The sequence below is a fragment of the Bombina bombina genome, chromosome 5 (genome assembly GCF_027579735.1).
Source record: "Bombina bombina isolate aBomBom1 chromosome 5, aBomBom1.pri, whole genome shotgun sequence".
Taxonomy (NCBI): Eukaryota; Metazoa; Chordata; class Amphibia; order Anura; family Bombinatoridae; genus Bombina; species Bombina bombina.
The window spans coordinates 924092488-924113035 of record NC_069503.1 but is presented as its reverse complement, the minus strand read 5'-3'; the positions used below and the strand labels follow the sequence as shown (position 1 = coordinate 924113035).

At 42.1% G+C, this 20548-nt stretch overlaps 1 protein-coding gene across 1 annotated transcript in view; it reads left to right on the top strand.

Annotated features, from left to right (window-relative positions):
- Positions 1-20548, top strand: part of ARFGEF1 (ADP ribosylation factor guanine nucleotide exchange factor 1) — a 489402-nt gene that overhangs the window by 337211 nt on the left and 131643 nt on the right. The window contains 1 exon segment of the mRNA XM_053715099.1: positions 14537-14621. Coding sequence (XP_053571074.1) covers positions 14537-14621 — 85 coding nt within the window.

Sequence of the window (20548 nt, the reverse complement as noted above, 5' to 3'; positions counted from 1 at the left end):
TGTCTATTCTGGTAAAAGGAGAGGTCAAAAAGCAACTTCTACCTCTCTTTCCTTTTGTCTTAAAAGCATCATCCGATTGGCTTATGAGACTGCCGGACGGCAGCCTCCTGAAAGAATCACAGCTCACTCCACTAGGGCTGTAGCTTCCACATGGGCCTTCAAGAACGAGGCTTCTGTTGACCAGATATGTAAGGCAGCGACTTGGTCTTCACTGCACACTTTTGCCAAATTTTACAAATTTGATACTTTTGCTTCTTCGGAGGCTATTTTTGGGAGAAAGGTTTTGCAAGCCGTGGTGCCTTCCGTTTAGGTGACCTGATTTGCTCCCTCCCTTCATCCGTTTCCTAAAGCTTTGGTATTGGTTCCCACAAGTAAGGATGACGCCGTGGACCGGACACACCAATGTTGGAGAAAACAGAATTTATGCTTACCTGATAAATTACTTTCTCCAACGGTGTGTCCGGTCCACGGCCCGCCCTGGTTTTTTAATCAGGTCCGATGAATTATTTTCTTTAACTACAGTCACCACGACACCCTATGGTTTCTCCTATTTTTTCCTCCTGTCCGTCGGTCGAATGACTGGGGTGGGCGGAGCCTAGGAGGGACTATATGGCCAGCTTTGCTGGGACTCTTTGCCATTTCCTGTTGGGGAAGAGATATTCCCACAAGTAAGGATGACGCAGTGGACCGGACACACCGTTGGAGAAAGTAATTTATCAGGTAAGCATAAATTCTGTTTTTTTTTCTTGCAAAACATTTCTTTCGTGATTTAGACAGAACATAGAATTTTCAATAACTTTACAAATGTCTTCTATTATATCATTTGCAGTTCTCTTGGTATCTATTGTTGAAAAGCAAGCAGGCTCAGGAGCTAGGAGCTAATTGGTGGCTGCACATATATGACTCTTTTCATTGGCTTACCAATTAGTTCAGCTAGCTCCCAGTAGTGCATTGCTGTTCCTTCAATAAAGTATACCAAGAAAACGAAGCAAAATTGGTAATGGAAGCCAATTGGAAAGTTGTTTAAAAATGTATGATCTGTCTGAATTATAAAATAAAAATTATGGGTTTCATGTCCCTTTTAATGCTGCTCTCCCATATGCATTGTATACATTGGAATGACCCTTTAAGCACTGCATTGCAAATATATTAATATATATTTATTTCAATAATTTTACACTGTAATTTACAACTGACAAAGTTTTGTAAATGAGGAATAGTTTAGGGATGCACCCCTTGAAAAACTTGTTGGAGCTGTGGTTTCTGCTCTCCTTTGATGTGTTCTAGCAGGGACAGAAGTAAATAAGCTTGTGCTTTGATCTAATAAATCATTGTGTATAATGTAGCAGGGTCAGCTATAGTTTTTCATACATAATGGAGGAAAAAAATAAATCAGTCTTTTATTTCCTATCATAAAACATTTTCGGGTGATGAACTTTAATGTCCCTTTAAAGTTGTAATATACACATAAGTAAAATTCCCTTTAAAATCTTTGCTATTTAATTGATGATTACTTTACATTAATATCCCCTTAAAATTATGGTAAATCCTAGCATTTAACAAATGCTAGGTTTACCTAACTGGTACAAGAGCGCTGTGCCGTAGGCGACTGGAGCCGCTGAGTTAAACGAGGTCAGGGTGAGTTTAGCCCCCATTTTTTTAATAATTGATCACTTAAACTCAACTTTATTTCTCTTGTAAAGGTGTATCCAGTCCACGGGTTCATCCATTACTTATATATAGCTCCTCCCCTAACTGCCACCCCCAGTCATTCTCTTGCAGCTCTCGACAAGAAAGGAAGTATCAAGAGAGATGTGGTGACTTAGTGTAGTTTTTACCTTCAATCAAAAGTTTATTTTTAAACGGTACCGGCGTTGTACTGTTTTACTCTCAGGCAGAAATTGGAAGAAGAATTCTGCCTGGAGGTTTGATGATCTTAGCGGTTTGTAACCAAGGTCCATTGCTGTTCTCACACATAACTGAAGAGTATGGAAAGAAAACTTCAGTTGGGGGGACGGTCTGCAGATTACCTGCTTTGAGGTAGGTTCAGTATATTTTTTTCTAGAGAGATGATAAGGTCTAGAAAATGCTGACAGTGCCTGGTATATTTGAGGTAAGCCTGATACAGTGATTTAACAGCGACTGGGATCATGCTTGCAAAAAAGGGTAATATTCATGTTAACTCTCATATTACTTAGTGTAAAAACGTTTGCATAACTTACAGAAAAAAACGTTTTTTCTCTGAGGGTAATAAATCTTTATTTGGGGCCTAGTTTTCCACATGGCTTGTTAGATTTCTCCTAGGAGTACTTTTTTAAGGCCCTCTGACTTTGAGTGCATGGTGGGAGGGGCCTATTTTCGCTCACTTTATGCGCAGTTGATATCCAGACTGAGACATCCAGCTTCCCTAAAGGAGTCCTCTGGCATCCAGGACCACTATAGAGGGGTTTTTTTTCCTGCAAAAATCGTGTTTAAGGGCAGGTAGGAGCCACACCAGAGCTGTGGCAGTGTGTTTGACTGTTTTTTAACGGTGTTACCGTTTTTCTAATCCGGTTTGGGGCCTAAGGGGTTAATCATCCATTTGCAAGTGGGTGCAATGCTGCTTTAGTCTCTTATACACACTGTAAAAATTTTGTAGAGTTTACTACTTTTTAACACTGTTTTGCAGTTTATGTGGTAGTTTTTTTTCTCTTAAAGGTACAGTACCGTTTTTGTTTAATTGCTTTTTCACATTTATTAAAGTGTTTTCCATGCTTGCTGGTCTCATTACTAGTCTGTTAAACATGTCTGACATAGAGGAAACTCCTTGTTCATTATGTTTAGAAGCCATTGTGGAACCCCCTCTTAGAATGTGTACCAAATGCACTGACCTTTCTATAAGTTATAAAGACCATATTATGGCTTTTAAAGATTTATCACCAGAGGTTTCTCAGACTGACAAAAGGGAAGTTATGCCATCTAGCTCTCCCCACGTGTCAGAACCTATTTCTCCCGCGCAAGTGACGCCAAGTACATCTGGCGCGTCCAAAGCGTTTACCTTACAAGACATGGCGGCAGTTATGAATCATACCCTCACAGAAGTATTGTCCAAACTGCCAGGGTTACAAGGAAAGCGAGACAGCTCTGGGGCTAGAACAAATACAGATCTTTCTGGCGCTTTAGTAGCTATGTCTGATATACCCTCACAATGTACAGAAGCCGAAGCAGGAGAGCTTCTATCTGTGGGTGACATTTCTGATTCATGGAAGGCGTTACTTCAGTCTGACTCTGATATGACAGCATTTAAATTTAAGCTTGAACACCTCCGCGTGTTGCTCAGGGAGGTTTAAACGACTCTGGATGACTGTGACACCATTGTAGTCCCAGAGAAATTGTGTAAAATGGACAAATACTTTGCAGTGCCTGTTTACACTGATGTTTTTCCAATCCCTAAAAGATTTTCAGAAATTATTACGAAGGAATGGGATAGACCAGGTGTACTGTTCTCTCCCCCTCCTGCTTTTAAAAAGATGTTTCCCATAGATGCCGCTACACGGGACTCGTGGCAGACGGTCCCTAAGGTGGAGGGAGCAGTCTCTACTCTAGCTAAGCGTACAACTATCCCCATCGAGGACAGTTATGCTTTCCTAGATCCAATGGATAGAAAATTAGAGGGTTTCCTTAAGAAAATCTTTATTCGGGCCTGGATTGAAGGAGATCATTTCTGATATTACTGGAGGAAAAGGCCACGCCCTTCCCTAGGATAGGTCCAACCAATTAAGGACCAAACAGACTAATTTTCGTTCCTTTCGAAACTTCAAGAGTGGCGCAGCTTCAACTTCCTCTACTGCAAAACAAGAAGGCAATTTTGCCCAGTCCAAGCCAGTCTGGAGACCTAACCAGGCTTGGAACAAGGGAAAGCAGGCCAAAAAACCTGCTGCTGCCTCTAAGACAGCATGAAGGAGTAGCCCCCGATCCGGGACCGGATCTAGTTGGGGGCAGACTTTCTCTCTTCGCCCAGGCTTGGGCAAGAGACGTCCAGGATCCCTGGGCTCTGGAGATTGTTTCCCAGGGATATCTTCTGGATTTCAAAGCCTCATCTCCAAAGGGGAGATTTCATCTCTCACAATTATCTGCAAACCAGATAAAGAGAGAGGCATTCTTACGTTGCGTTCAAGACCTTCTGGTTATGGGAGTGATCCACCCAGTTCCAAGGGAGGAACAGGGGCAGGGATTCTATTCAAATCTGTTTATAGTTCCCAAAAAAGAGGGAACTTTCAGACCAATCTTGGATCTCAAGATCCTAAACAAATTTCTCCAACATAGGTGTGTCCGGTCCACGGCGTCATCCTTACTTGTGGGATATTCTCTTCCCCAACAGGAAATGGCAAAGAGCCCAGCAAAGCTGGTCACATGATCCCTCCTAGGCTCCGCCTACCCCAGTCATTCTCTTTGCCGTTGTACAGGCAACATCTCCACGGAGATGGCTTAGAGTTTTTTAGTGTTTAACTGTAGTTTTTCATTATTCAATCAAGAGTTTGTTATTTTCAAATAGTGCTGGTACGTACTATTTACTCAGAAACAGAAAAGAGATGAAGAATTCTGTTTGTATGAGGAAAATGATTTTAGCAACCGTAACTAAAATCCATGGCTGTTCCACACAGGACTGTTGAGAGCAATTAACTTCAGTTGGGGGAACAGTTTGCAGTCTCTTGCTGCTTGAGGTATGACACATTCTAACAAGACGATGTAATGCTGGAAGCTGTCATTTTCCCTATGGGATCCGGTAAGCCATGTTTATTACGATTGTAAATAAGGGCTTCACAAGGGCTTATTTAAACTGTAGACTTTTTCTGGGCTAAATCGATTGATTATTAACACATATTTAGCCTTGAGGAATCATTTTATCTGGGTATTTTGATATAATAATATCGGCAGGCACTGTTTTAGACACCTTATTCTTTAGGGGCTTTCCCCAAGCATAGGCAGAGTCTCATTTTCGCGCCGGTGTTGCGCACTTGTTTTTGAGAGGCATGGCATGCAGTCGCATGTGAGAGGAGCTCTGATACTTATAAAAGACTTATGAAGGCGTCATTTGGTATCGTATTCCCCTTTGGGTTTGGTTGGGTCTCAGCAAAGCAGATACCAGGGACTGTAAAGGGGTTTAAAGCTTAAAACGGCTCCGGTTCCGTTATTTTAAGGGTTAAAGCTTCCAAAATTGGTGTGCAATATTTTCAAGGCTTTAAGACGCTGTGGTGAAAATTTGGTGAATTTTGAACAATTCCTTCATGTTCTTTCGCAATTGCAGTAATAAAGTGTGTTCAGTTTAAAATTTAAAGTGACAGTAACGGTTTTATTTTAAAACGTTTTTTGTACTTTCTGATCAAGTTTATGCCTGTTTAACATGTCTGAACTACCAGATAGACTGTGTTCTGAATGTGGGGAAGCCAGAATTCCTATTCATTTAAATAAATGTGATTTATGTGATAATGACAATGATGCCCAAGATGATTCCTCAAGTGAGGGGAGTAAGCATGGTACTGCATCATTCCCTCCTTCGTCTACACGAGTCTTGCCCACTCAGGAGGCCCCTAGTACATCTAGCGCGCCAATACTCCTTACTATGCAACAATTAACGGCTGTAATGGATAATTCTGTCAAAAACATTTTAGCCAAAATGAACCCTTGTCAGCGTAAGCGTGGCTGCTCTGTTTTAGTTACTAAAGAGCATGACGACGCTGATATTAATATCTCTGAAGGGCCCCTAACCCAATCTGAGGGGGCCAGGGAGGTTTTGTCTGAGGGAGAAATTACTGATTTAGGGAACATTTCTCAGCAGGCTGAATCTGATGTGATTGCATTTAAATTTAAATTGGAACATCTCCGCATTTTGCTTAAGGAGGTATTATCCACTCTGGATGATTGTGAAAATTTAGTCATCCCAGAGAAACTATGTAAAATGGACAAGTTCCTAGAGGTGCCGGGGCTCCCAGAAGCTTTTCCTATACCCAAGCGGGTGGCGGACATTGTTAATAAAGAATGGGAAAGGCCCGGTATTCCTTTCGTCCCTCCCCCCATATTTAAAAAATTGTTTCCTATGGTCGACCCCAGAAAGGACTTATGGCAGTCAGTCCCCAAGGTCGAGGGAGCGGTTTCTACTTTAAACAAACGCACCACTATTCCAATAGAGGATAGTTGTGCTTTCAAAGATCCTATGGATAAAAAATTAGAAGGTTTGCTTAAAAAGATGTTTGTTCAGCAGGGTTACCTTCTACAACCCATTTCATGCATTGTCCCTGTCACTACTGCCGCATATTTCTGGTTTGATGAACTGCTTAAGGTGCTCGATAGTGACTCTCCTCCTTATGAGGAGATTATGGACAGAATCAATGCTCTCAAATTGGCTAATTCTTTCACTCTAGACGCCTCTTTGCAATTGGCTAAGTTAGCGGCTAAGAACTCTGGGTTTGCTATTGTGGCGCGCAGAGCGCTTTGGTTGAAATCTTGGTCGGCTGATGCGTCTTCCAAGAACAAGCTACTAAACATTCCTTTCAAGGGGAAAACGTTGTTTGGTCCTGACTTGAAAGAGATTATCTCTGATATCACGGGGGGTAAGGGCCACGCCCTTCCTCAGGATCGGCCTTTCAAGGCAAAAAATAGACCTAATTTTCGTCCCTTTCGTAAAAACGGACCAGCCCAAGGTGCTACGTCCTCTAAGCAAGAGGGTAATACTTCGCAGGCCAAGCCAGCTTGGAGACCAATGCAAGGCTGGAACAAGGGAAAGCAGGCCAAGAAACCTGCCACTGCTACCAAGACAGCATGAAATATTGGCCCCCGATCCGGGACCGGATCTGGTGGGGGGCAGACTCTCTCTCTTCGCTCAGGCTTGGGCAAGAGATGTTCTGGATCCTTGGGCGCTAGAAATAGTCTCCCAGGGTTATCTTCTGGAATTCAAGGGACTTCCCCCAAGGGGGAGGTTCCACAGGTCGCAGTTGTCTTCAGACCACACAAAAAGACAGGCGTTCTTACATTGTGTAGAAGACCTGTTAAAAATGGGAGTGATTCATCCTGTTCCATTAAGAGAACAAGGGATGGGGTTCTACTCCAATCTGTTCATAGTTCCCAAAAAAGAGGGAACGTTCAGACCAATCCTAGATCTCAAGATCTTAAACAAATTTCTCAAGGTCCCATCGTTCAAGATGGAAACCATTCGAACTATCCTTCCTTCCATCCAGGAAGGTCAATTCATGACCACGGTGGATTTAAAGGATGCGTATCTACATATTCCTATCCACAAGGAACATCATCGGTTCCTAAGGTTTGCATTCCTGGACAAACATTACCAGTTCGTGGCGCTTCCTTTCGGATTAGCCACTGCTCCAAGGATTTTCACAAAGGTACTAGGGTCCCTTCTAGCGGTGCTAAGACCAAGGGGCATTGCAGTAGTACCTTACCTGGACGACATTCTGATTCAAGCGTCGTCCCTTCCTCAAGCAAAGGCTCACACGGACATTGTCCTGGCCTTTCTCAGATCTCACGGCTGGAAAGTGAACGTGGAAAAGAGTTCTCTATCACCGTCAACAAGGGTTCCCTTCTTGGGAACAATTATAGACTCCTTAGAAATGAGGATCTTTCTAACAGAGGCCAGAAAAACAAAGCTTCTGGACTCTTGTCGGATACTTCATTCCGTTCCTCTTCCTTCCATAGCTCAGTGCATGGAAGTGATCGGTTTGATGGTGGCGGCGATGGACATAGTTCCTTTTGCGCGCATTCATCTAAGACCATTACAACTGTGCATGCTCAGTCAGTGGAATGGGGACTATACAGACTTGTCTCCGAAGATACAAGTAAATCAGAGGACCAGAGACTCACTCCGTTGGTGGCTGTCCCTGGACAATCTGTCTCAAGGGATGATGTTCCACAGACCAGAGTGGGTCATTGTCACGACCGACGCCAGTCTGATAGGCTGGGGCGCGGTCTGGGGATCCCTGAAAGCTCAGGGTCTTTGGTCTCGGGAAGAATCTCTTCTACCGATAAATATTCTGGAACTGAGAGCGATATTCAATGCTCTCCAGGCCTGGCCCCAGCTTGCGAGGACCAGGTTCATACGGTTTCAATCAGACAACATGACGACTGTTGCGTACATCAACCATCAGGGGGGAACAAGAAGTTCCCTAGCGATGGAAGAAGTAACCAAAATTATTCTTTGGGCGGAGTCTCACTCCTGCCACCTGTCTGCTATCCACATCCCAGGAGTGGAAAGTTGGGAAGCGGATTTTCTGAGTCGGCAGACATTGCATCCGGGGGAGTGGGAACTCCATCCGGAAATCTTTGCCCAAGTCACTCACCTGTGGGGCATTCCAGACATGGATCTGATGGCCTCTCGTCAGAACTTCAAAGTTCCTTGCTACGGGGCCAGATCCAGGGATCCCAAGGCGGCTCTAGTGGATGCACTAGTAGCACCTTGGACCTTCAAACTAGCTTATGTGTTCCCGCCATTTCCTCTCATCCCCAGGCTGATAGCCAGGATCAAGCAGGAGAGGGCGTCGGTGATCTTGATAGCTCCTGCGTGGCCACGCAGGACTTGGTATGCAGATCTGGTGAATATGTCATCGGCTCCACCTTGGAAGCTACCTTTGAGACGAGACCTTCTTGTTCAGGGTCCGTTCGAACATCCGAATCTGGTTTCACTCCAGCTGACTGCTTGGAGATTGAACGCTTGATTTTATCGAAGCGAGGATTCTCAGATCCTGTTATCGATACTCTTGTTCAGGCCAGAAAGCCTGTGACTAGAAAGATTTACCACAAAATTTGGAAAAAATATATCTGTTGGTGTGAATCTAAAGGATTCCCTTGGGACAAGGTTAAGATTCCTAGGATTCTATCCTTCCTTCAAGAAGGATTGGACAAAGGATTATCTGCTAGTTCCCTGAAGGGACAGATTTCTGCCTTGTCGGTATTACTTCACAAAAAGCTGGCAGCTGTGCCAGATGTTCAAGCCTTTGTTCAGGCTCTGGTTAGAATCAAGCCTGTTTACAAACCTTTGACTCCTCCTTGGAGTCTCAATTTGATACTTTTGCTTCTTCTGAGGCTATTTTTGGGAGAAAGGTTTTGCAAGCCGTGGTGCCTTCCATTTAGGTGACCTGATTTGCTCCCTCCCTTCATCCGTGTCCTAAAGCTTTGGTATTGGTTCCCACAAGTAAGGATGACGCCGTGGACCGGACACACCTATGTTGGAGAAAACAGAATTTATGTTTACCTGATAAATTTCTTTCTCCAACGGTGTGTCCGGTCCACGGCCCGCCCTGGTTTTTTAATCAGGTCTGATATTTTATTTTCTTTAACTACAGTCACCACGGTACCATATGGTTTCTCCTATGCAAATATTCCTCCTTAACGTCGGTCGAATGACTGGGGTAGGCGGAGCCTAGGAGGGATCATGTGACCAGCTTTGCTGGGCTCTTTGCCATTTCCTGTTGGGGAAGAGAATATCCCACAAGTAAGGATGACGCCGTGGACCGGACACACCGTTGGAGAAAGAAATTTATCAGTTAAACATAAATTCTGTTTTCTCAGGGTTCCATCCTTCAAGATGGAGATTATTCGAACCATCCTACCTATGATCCAGGAGGGTTAATATATGACTACCGTGGACTTAAAGGATGCTTATCTCCACATTCCGATACACAGAGATCATCATCGGTTTCTCAGGTTTGCCTTCCTAGACAGGCATTACCAGTTTGTGGCTCTTCCCTTCGGGTTAGCCACGGCACCAAGAATCTTTACAAAGGTTCTAGGGTCCCTACTGGCGGTTCTAAGGCCACGAGGCATAGCAGTGGCTCCTTACCTAGACGACATTCTGATACAGGCGTTGAATTTTCAAATCGCCAAGTCCCATATGGACATTGTTCTGGCATTCCTGAGGTCTCACGGGTGGAAGGTGAACGAAGGAAAGAGTTCTCTCTCCCCTCTCACAAGAGTTTCCTTCCTAGGAACTCTGATAGATTCAGTAGAAATTAAGTTTTCTCTGACAGAGGTCAGGTTGTCAAAGCTTCTAACTTCTTGCCGTGCTTTTTGTTCCACTTTTCAGCCGTCAGTGGCTCAGTGTATGGAAGTAATCGGCCTAATGGTAGCAGCAATGGACATAGTTCCATTTGCCCGCCTACATCTCAGACCACTGCAACTTTGCATGTTCAATCAGTGGAATGGGGATTACACAGATTTGTCCCCTCTGCTAAATCTGGATCAAGAGACCAGGGATTCTCTTCTCTGGTGGCTATCTCGGGTCCATCTGTCCAGGGGAATGAGTTTCCGCAGGCCAGAGTGGACTATAGTGACGACAGATGCCAGCCTTCTGGACTGGGGCACAGTCTGGAACTCCCTGAAGGCTCAGGGTTCATGGACTCAGGAGGAAGCCCTCCTTCCGATAAACATTCTGGAACTAAGAGCGATATTCAATGCTCTTCAGGCTTGGCCTCAGCTAGCTGTGGTCAGGTTCATCAGATTTCAGTCGGACAACATCACGACTGTAGCCTATATCAACCATCAGGGGGGTACAAGGAGCCCCCTGGCAATGTTGGAGGTTTCAAAGATAATTCTATGGGCAGAGATTCACTCTTGCCATCTCTCAGCTATCCATATCCCAGGAGTAGAGAACTGGGAGGTGGATTTCCTAAGTCGGCAGACTTTTCATCCGGGGGAGTGGGAGCTCCATCCGGAGGTATTTGCCCAGTTGGTTCAACTATGGGGCAAACCAGAACTGGATCTCATGGCGTCTCGTCAGAACCCCAAGCTTTCTCGTTACGGGTCCAGGTCCAGGGATCCCAAGGCAACGCTGTTAGATGCTCTAGCAGCGCCCTGGTCCTTCATCCTGGCTTATGTGTTTCCACCGTTTCCTCTGCTCCCTCGTCTGATTGCCAAGATCAAGCAGGAGAGAGCTTCGGTGATTTTCATAGCTCCTGCGTGGCCACGCAGGACTTGGTATGCAGATCTGGTGGACATGTCATCCTTTCCACCATGGACTCTGCCGCTAAGGCAGGACCTTCTACTTCAAGGTCCTTTCAAACACCCAAATCTAATTTCTCTGCGTCTGACTGCTTGGAGATTGAACGCTTGATTTTATCAAAGCGTGGTTTTTCCGAGTCAGTCATTAATTCAGGCTCGAAAGCCTGTCACCAGGAAAATCTATCATAAGATATGGTGTACACAAATCCACAGAGAGAGACAGCACCTTGCAATATAAAAATCTTTATTTCCACATACTGGAATAAAACAGTGACGTTTCGGGTACAGGACCCTTAATCATACAAAGCTCAAACACACTGTTCAATCCTTATAAAGGCCTACCTGTACACAGGTGTTCAATTAACACCTCTTAACAGCCCCACCTAGTGGTTACTTATTTTATTACATCAAACATTAGAATTTTACATTCTTATTTCACCTTAGTGCAGGATAGCAATTAAAATCAATACAAAAACATATATATACATAGCAATGGCTCATACAGATATTGATATTGACATAATATCATTACAGCATATTAATAAAAAACCAATGCAGCAATTTTTAAACTCAAATGACTACAAAAATAGAGTATAGTCCAGTTCTTTATTTAGACCCAAAGGTTGCATAGCATTGAATTTGTATATCCAAAATGCTTCCTTCTTTTTAAGGATTAACTCCCTATTAATTGAACACCTGTGTACAGGTAGGCCTTTATAAGGATTAAACAGTGTGTTTGAGCTTTGTATGATTAAGGGTCCTGTACCCGAAACGTCACTGTTTTATTCCAGTATGTGGAAATAAAGATTTTTATATTGCAAGTAGAGCTGCAACAACTAATCGTCATAATAGATAATAATCGAATATGAAAATAGTTGTCAACGAATCTCATAATCGATTAGTTGGTTTGCAATCCTGGCTTATGTGCAATCCAGATATAATAGTCATCATTGGGATTGTTTATATTAAATCAGTTAATTTGGAACTATGCTTTGCATGATATAGTGCCAAGCTTGTTATTTACACCTAGCCCCTAGATTGATGGGTGTTATTTAAATTGATGTGCACTATTATCTGTTTGCACAATTATTAGCAGATGCTTGCTATTGATGATTATATGTACTGTATAAATAAATGTGTAAGGCTTTGTCCTGTTATTGATATATAGTCCTTAGCGCTTTTGATTTGTTTTTTATTGTTTTTTTTATATTTATTATAAATTGTGATAATATGTACCAGATTCAACCTTTATAAGTATATATCTGTTATTTTTAGAGCGGACTAGATATTTTCCCCTAACCTTTTAGCTGGTTACTTACCATTGCATATAGATATTCAAGATATTTTTTTATGTTAGAATGAATTCAATGGTTACTTTAGTGAGAAGCCCCTTGCCAAGGTGGAAAACTCTTTGCATTTGTGAAGAGCTAACAAAGATAAATATCCCACTTTTGTGAAATTGGCAAAACCCTACTTATGCATCTCAAGCACCTCAACACCATCTGAGTGCCTCTTCTCTGCTGCAGGAATTATAGCTGCCAACAGAGAACCAGCCTTAGCAAGAAGCATGTGGACATGTTGAGATTTTTTGCATTTCAATGCAAAGTTTCTGAAAGAGTGAATAACAGAATGTTATTAAAAGTGTTAGTCTAACTCTTTATAGTTCTACCTCTTTTCAAACAGTTTGTGGTTTTGTTTTGTTTAATTATAAAACTGTTCTCTGCTGCTTAAAAATTGGATAAACAGTTGTGTTAATGTAAAGTTTTAGTCTGAAGTTCATATTTGTAACACTCAGTATGTGGATTTTATTTAAAATATAGGAAACAATGATTCTTTTTTATCCGATTAGTCGATTAATCGAAAATAATCATTAGTTGCAGCCCTAATTGCAAGGTGCTGCCTCTCTCTGTGGATTTGTGAATACTAAGGGATTATAGCACCCTTCTTGGCCTGCACCTGACAGTGGAGCTGAGCTACAAAGTGTCTTAATAAGATATGGTGCAAATATCTTCATTGGTGTGAATCCAAGGGTTACTCATGGAGTAAAGTCAGGATTCCTAGAATCTTATCCTTTCTCCAAGAGGGATTGGAGAAAGGATTGTCTGCTAGTTCCTTAAAGGGACAGATTTCTGCTCTGTCTATTCTTTTGCACAAACCTCTGGCTGAGGTTCCAGACGTTCAGGCGTTTTGTCAGGCTTTGGTTAGAATCAAGCCTGTGTTTAAACCTGTTGCTCCGCCATGGAGTTTAAATTTAGTTCTTAAAGTTCTTCAAGGGGTTCCGTTTGAACCTTTACATTCCATAGATATTAAGCTTTTATCTTGGAAAGTTCTGTTTTTAGTAGCTATCTCCTCGGCTCGAAGAGTTTCGGAGTTATCTGCTTTACAGTGTGATTCCCCTTATCTGATTTTCCATGCAGATAAGGTAGTTTTGCGTACCAAACCTGGGTTTCTTCCTAAGGTAGTATCTAATAAGAATATCAATCAGGATATTGTTGTTCCTTCATTATGTCCTAATCCTTCCTCAAAGAAGGAACGTCTTTTACACAATCTTGATGTGGTTCGTGCTTTAAAGTTTTATTTACAAGCTACAAAGGATTTTTGTCAAACATCTGCTTTGTTTGTTGTCTACTCTGGACAGAGGAGAGGCCAAAAGGCTTCGGCAACTTCTCTTTCTTTTTGGCTGAGAAGCATAATCCGCTTAGCTTATGAGACTGCTGGCCAGCAGCCTCCTGAAAGAATTGCAGCTCATTCCATTAGAGCGGTAGCTTCCACATGGGCTTTTAAAAATGAGGCCTCTGTTGAACAGATTTGTAAAGCGGCGACTTGGTCTTCGCTTCATACTTTTTCTAAATTCTACAAATTCAATAATTTTGCTTCTTCTGAGGCTATTTTTGGGAGAAAGGTCTTACAGGCAGTGGTGCCCTCCGTTTAAGTTCCTGCCTTGTCCCTCCCTTCATCCGTGTCCTAAAGCTTTGGTATTGGTATCCCACAAGTAATGGATGAACCCGTGGACTGGATACACCTTTACAAGAGAAAACAAAATTTATGCTTACCTGATAAATTTATTTCTCTTGTGGTGTATCCAGTCCACGGCCCGCCCTGTCATTTTAAGGCAGGTGTTTTTTATTTTTAAACTACAGTCACCACTGCACCCTATAGTTTCTCCTTTTTTCTTGCTTGTCTTCGGTCAAATAACTGGGGGTGGCAGTTAGGGGAGGAGCTATATAGACAGCTCTGCTGTGGGTGTCCTCTTGCAGCTTCCTGTTGGGAAGGAGAATATCCCACAAGTATTGGATGAACCCGTGGACTAGATACACCACAAGAGAAATAAATTTATAAGGTAAGCATAAATTTTGTTTTTTAGTGATGGTAAATCCTAGCATTTGTCAAATGCTGGAACTTACCATCACTTTAATTATGCATGCAATATTATTATTAAATTATTCTCTTATTTTCCCTTGTTATGGTTTCTTGTCACAAATTAATTAATTTCAGTTTATTTCAGTCATTTATTTGAAATCTAATGACCATGATGTTGTTTTTTCTTCTTCAGGCAAACCTTATTTGCCAGCGCAGACACTGCCTATGTTTTAGCTTATTCAATTATTATGCTGACTACAGATCTGCATAGCCCTCAGGTAAATATAGAATATCTTGGCAAAATGTACATTTATTTTCATTCTATTTTTTATGATTTCCAAAACATGACTTGCTGACTTCTGTTTGGCTGGTTTACTGTCTGTGAGTAAGTCATATGGTTTCTGTGCGGTTATGATCAGTGTGGTCTAGATGTATATAAATATTAAAGAAGGGCATTGCCTGCTGGGAAAGTAAAGTCAAACATTTTCTTTCATGATTCTGATAGAACATGCAATTTTTCAGTTGCCTTCTCTTAAATTTACATTGTTCTCTTGGTATCATTTGTTGAAAAGGATACTTAGGCTCAGGAACAGCAATGCACTACTGAGAGCTAGCTGCTGAGTTGTCGCTGCACAAATATCCTTCTTGTCATTGACTTACCTGATGTTTTCAGCTAGTTCCCAGCAGTGCATTGATGATCCTTCAACAAAGGATACCAAGAAAATGAAGGACATTTAATTATAGAAGTAAATTAGAAAAATGTTTACAATTGTATAGTCTATATCAGAGCTTTCCAAACTTTTCATGTTGGTGACACTTTTTAGCCCTACATCATTTCGCGACACGGTAATTAATTCAGTTGTACTAGCAAAAAGGAGGTTAAACTAACTTGTTTTAAAATATACGGACACATACATAAATTATATAATAATAATATGTATTTACAAGTAACAGTAAGTATGTGCAAGAATTAAAAAAAAGTTTAATAACACCAATAGCTACTTACTATTTTAATGGGATTTATGAGGTTGATGGGATGAACACAATTTCTGAATATTTGGTGGAATATTAGATAAAGATACTCACATTTCATCATCAAGCATTTTTAAGCTTCCACTTCCTATCCATATATCAAGAGCAGGAACAGCAATGCACTACTGGGAGCTAGCTGCAAAAAAAAACTTCAGCTCAGCGTTTAAACTGCCGCCCTCAGAGCCCCGTGAGCCCTACTGACTACTGCCCGTTCTGCAAACACACTGCTGTCCCACTCACTGACTACACATGCAGTCACAAGCCAATTAAGGAGAGTACACGTGCAGTCAGGAGGCAATGTGCCGCCAAAGGGAATAGTTTCAGTTCCCACGGAGCTGCGGCAATTGGTTAAGATGATCTGTGACCCACTAGGTATCAATCGTGTCAACCATGTGATATGCATAGCAGGCAGGCGGAAAGTCAGAAACCAAAAAAAAAAAAATTAAATTTAAAAAAATATTGTGCTGAAGCAGGGACACACCTACACACTGCTGCCGACACACTAGTGTGTCCCGACACACAGTTTGGAAAGCACTAGTCTATATGAATCATTACAGAACCTTTTTGGATTTGATGTCTTTTTAACTTTTTCTTTCTTAAGGTGGTGAGAGTCTACAATTCCTTACTGTTGGAAATTCATCACCTGGCCACCAGGAGTAGGCAAAGACACCATACACCAGAGCTTTAAGCATCCCTCCTATTTCCCTGACCCTCCCAGTATTTTCTTTGCCTAGCTTAGGTGCAGGCAAAGCTAGAGGTGCTAAGAATAGTATTCAAGACTTCTGGGGACATTTTTTCCTCATGAAGTAAAACTTGGAAGAGAGCCCCCCAAAATAATAAAAATCCCTACCCTATACTAAATTACAAATAGCCCTTAAAAGGGCTTTTTGCGGGGCATTGCCCCAAAGTAATCAGCTCTTTTACCTGTAAAAAAAATTACAATACCCCCCCAACATTACAACCCACCACCCACACACCCAACCCTACTCTAAAACCCACCCAATCCCCCCTTAATAAAACCTAACACTAACCCCTTGAAGATCACCCTACCTTGAGACGTCTTCACCCAACCGGGCCTAAGTCCTCAACGAAGCCGGGCAAAGTCTTCATCCAACCGGGCAGAGGAGGTCCTCCAGACGGGCAGAAGTCTTCATCCAGACGGCATCTTCATCCATCCGACGAGGAGCAGCTCCATCTTGAAGACATCCGACGCGGAGCATCCATCCAGACCGACGACTACCCGACGAATGACGGTTCCTTTAAATGACATCATCCAAGATGGCGTCCCTTGAATTCCGATTGGCTGATAGAATTTTATCAGCCAATCGGAATTAAGGTAGGAAAAATCATATTGGCTGATCCAATCAGCCAATATGATTGAGCTTGCATTCTATTGGCTGATTGGAACAGCAAATAGAATGCAAGCTCAATCCTATTGGCTGATTGGATCAGCCAATAGGATTGAACTTCAATCCTATTGGCTGATTGCATCAGCCAATAGGATTTTTTTCTAGCTTAATTCCGATTGGCTGATAGAATTCTATCAGCCAATCGTAATTCAAGGGACGCCTTCTTGGATAACGTCATTTAAAGGACCAGTCATTCGTCGGGTAGTCGTCGGTCTGGATGGATGCTCAGCGTCGGATGTCTTCAAGATGGGGCTACTCGTCGGATGGATGAAGATAGAAGATGCCGCCTGGATGAAGACTTCTGCCCGTCTGGAGGACCTCTTCTGCCCGGTTGGATGAAGACTTCGCCCGGCTTCGTTGAGGACTTAGGCCCGGTTGGGTGAAGACGTCTCAAGGTAGGGTGATCTTCAAGGGGTTAGTGTTAGGTTTTATTAAGGGGTGATTGGGTGGGTTTTAGAGTAGGGATGGGTGTGTGGGTGGTGGGTTATAATGTTGGGGGGGTATTGTAATTTTTTACAGGTAAAAGAGCTGATTACTTTGGGGCAATGCCCCGCAAAAAGCCCTTTTAAGGGCTATTTGTAATTTAGTATAGGGTAGGGATTTTTATTATTTTGGGGGGATTTTTTATTTTATTAGGGGATCAGATTAGGTGTAATTAGTTTAAAAATCTTGTAATTCTTTTTTTATTTTCTGTAATTTAGTGGGGGGGTTTTGTACTTTAGTTAATTTTATTTAATTTTAATTCATTGTATTTTATTGTAGTTAATTTAATTAATTTAATGATAGTGTAGCGTTAGGTGTAATTGTAATTTAGGTTTATTTTTATTTTACAGGTACATTTGTCTTTATTTTAGCTAGGTAGCTATTAAATAGTTAATAACTATTTAATAACTATTCTACCTAGTTAAAATAAATACAAAGTTGCCTGTAAAATAAAAATAAACCCTAAGCTAGATACAATGTAACTATTAGTTGTATTGTAGCTAGCTTAGGGTTTATTTTATAGGTAAGTATTTAGTTTTAAATAGGAATAATTTAGTTAATTATAGGATTTTTATTTAGATTTATTTAAATTATATTTAAGTTATGGGGTGTTAGGGTTAGAGTTAGACTTAGATTTAGGGGTTAGTAAGTTTAATATAGTGGCGGCGGTGTAGGGGGGCAGATTAGGGGTTCATAAATATAATGTAGGTGGCGGTGGGCTCCGGGAGCGGCGGTTTAGGGGTTAAACAATTTAGTTGCCGCGTTTTAGGGGTTAATAAGTATAATGTAGGTGGCGGCGATGTCGGGTGGCGGTTTAGGGGTTAATAAGTATAATGTAGGTGGCGGCGGTGTAGGAAAATAGAAAATCCACAGCACCACTGTAAGTTTTCAATGCTTTATTGAGACATCTTTATCCCATGCAGGTACAAAGTAGATAGGCAGCAACGTTTCGGGATGTTATCCCTTAATCATGAGCATGATTAAGGGATAACATCCCGAAACGTTGCTGCCTATCTACTTTGTACCTGCATGGGATAAAGATGTCTCAATAAAGCATTGAAAACTTACAGTGGTGCTGTGGATTTTCTATTTTTCTACATTTTATCGAGGTTGACAGTCCCTCTCACCACCTGCACCTGTGATACTGTGGAGCTGTACACTGTTCATGTGTATTCTGTGGCGGCGGTGTAGGGGGAGGCAGATTAGGGGTGTTTAGACTCGGGGTACATGTTAGGGTGTTAGTTGTAGACATTTACCATAGGAATCAATGGGATATCGGGCAGCAGCGAACATGAGCTTTCGCTGCTTTCAGACTTCCATTGATTCCTATGGCATCCGCCACCTCCAGGGAGGCGTATTGAAAACCAGGTACGCTGGGCCGGAATAGTGCCGAGCGTACCTGCTAGTTTTTTGATAACTACCAAAAGTAGTCAGATTGTGCTGAACTTGCGTTCGGAACATCTGTAGTGACGTAAGCATCGATCTGTGTTGGACTGAGTCCGGTGGATCGTATGTTACATCACTAAATTCTACGTTTGCCGGTCTGTAGGGTTTGATAACTACGGCGAATCAGGCTCGCCACAAATACGCTGCAGAATTCCAGCGTATTTGCGGTTGACAGCTTGATAAATAGAGGCCATAGTATCAATATATCAAGTGGCAAACGATTTGATATATACATGCAACACTGTTGCGTTTGTTTACTATCCTTGTTAGTTTCAAATAGCATACATCATGGAATATATGATTTGTTACCTATAAACGTTGCTTCAGTTAGACTCTAAGTTTAACCAGATACTGACTATAAGTTACCCAGAGGTAATAAAATTAACAACACAACTCAATTTACCTAAGTTCGTTCCTAACCTATCAGCGGACCATATACATATTTCACTCCACATGTATACCTACTATACTTCTCAAGGTTCCTAAGTGTGTTTTTATTATATTTCCTATTTTATTTTTAACTTAATAAACATTAAGTTTTAACTCTATTTGCCCACAAGTTTAATCTTCATCTAAGCTGTTTATATCATATCAGCTAATTAGCTGCCAATCAGTGTATAACCCAGAGTGCTATATGTGTATTCTTTTCCAGAGGAAGGTTCTTTCCTTTCTTGTACCTGTGCAGAAGAGTTTCTGAGTTGTAATCGCTCTCTTGTGATCCACCATATTTGCTTTTTCTTCTATAAAGGTAAGACGAGTCCACGGATTCATCCTTTACTTGTGGGATATTATCCTTCCCTACAGGAAGTGGCAAAGAACACCACAGCAGAGTTGTCTATATAGCTCCTCCCTTAGCTCCACCCCCAGTCATTCTCTTTGCCTACTCTAAGTACTAGAAAGGGTAAAGTGAAACAAGGCAAGAGGGGACTTTTGCTCAATCCAAGTCAGTCTGGAGACCTAACCAGACTTGGAACAAGGGTAAACAGGCCAAGAAGCCTGCTGCTGCCACCAAGACAGCATGAAGGGGTAGCCCCCGATCCAGGACCGGATCTAGTAGGGGGCAGACTTTCTCTCTTCACTCAGGCTTGGGCAAGAGACGTTCAGGACTCCTCGGCTTTAGAAATAGTAACCCAGGGGTATCTTCTAGAGTTCAAAGATTCTCCCCCAAGGAGGAGATTCCATCTTTCTCAATTGTCTGTAAACCAGACAAAAAGAGAGGCGTTCTTACATTGCGTAGAAGACCTATATTCCATGGGAGTGATCTGCCCAGTTCCGGAAACAGAACAGGGCAAGGGTTCTACTCCAATCTGTTTGTGGTTCCCAAAAATGAGGGAACTTTCAGACCAATTTTGGATCTCAAGATCCTAAACAAATTCCTCAGAGTCCCATCCTTCAAGATGGAGACCATTCGGACTATTTTGCCAATGATCCAGGAGGGTCAATATATGACCACCGTGGACTTAAAGGATGCGTATCTACACATTCCTATCCACAAAGATCATCACCAGTTCCTCAGGTTCGCTTTTCTGGACAAGCATTACCAGTTTGTGGCTCTTCCCTTCTGGTTGGCCACAGTTCCCACAATTTTCACAAAGGTGCTAGGGTCCCTTCTGGCGGTTCTAAGGCCACAGGGCATAGCAGTGGCGCCTTATCTGGACGATATCTTAATTCAGGCGTCGACTTACCAACTAGCCAAGTCTCACACGGACATCGTGTTGGCTTTTCTAAGATCTCATGGGTGGAAGATGAACGTACAAAAGAGTTCACTTATCCCTCTCACAAGAGTTCCATTCCTGGGAACTCTGATAGATTCAGTGGACATGAAGATTTTTCTG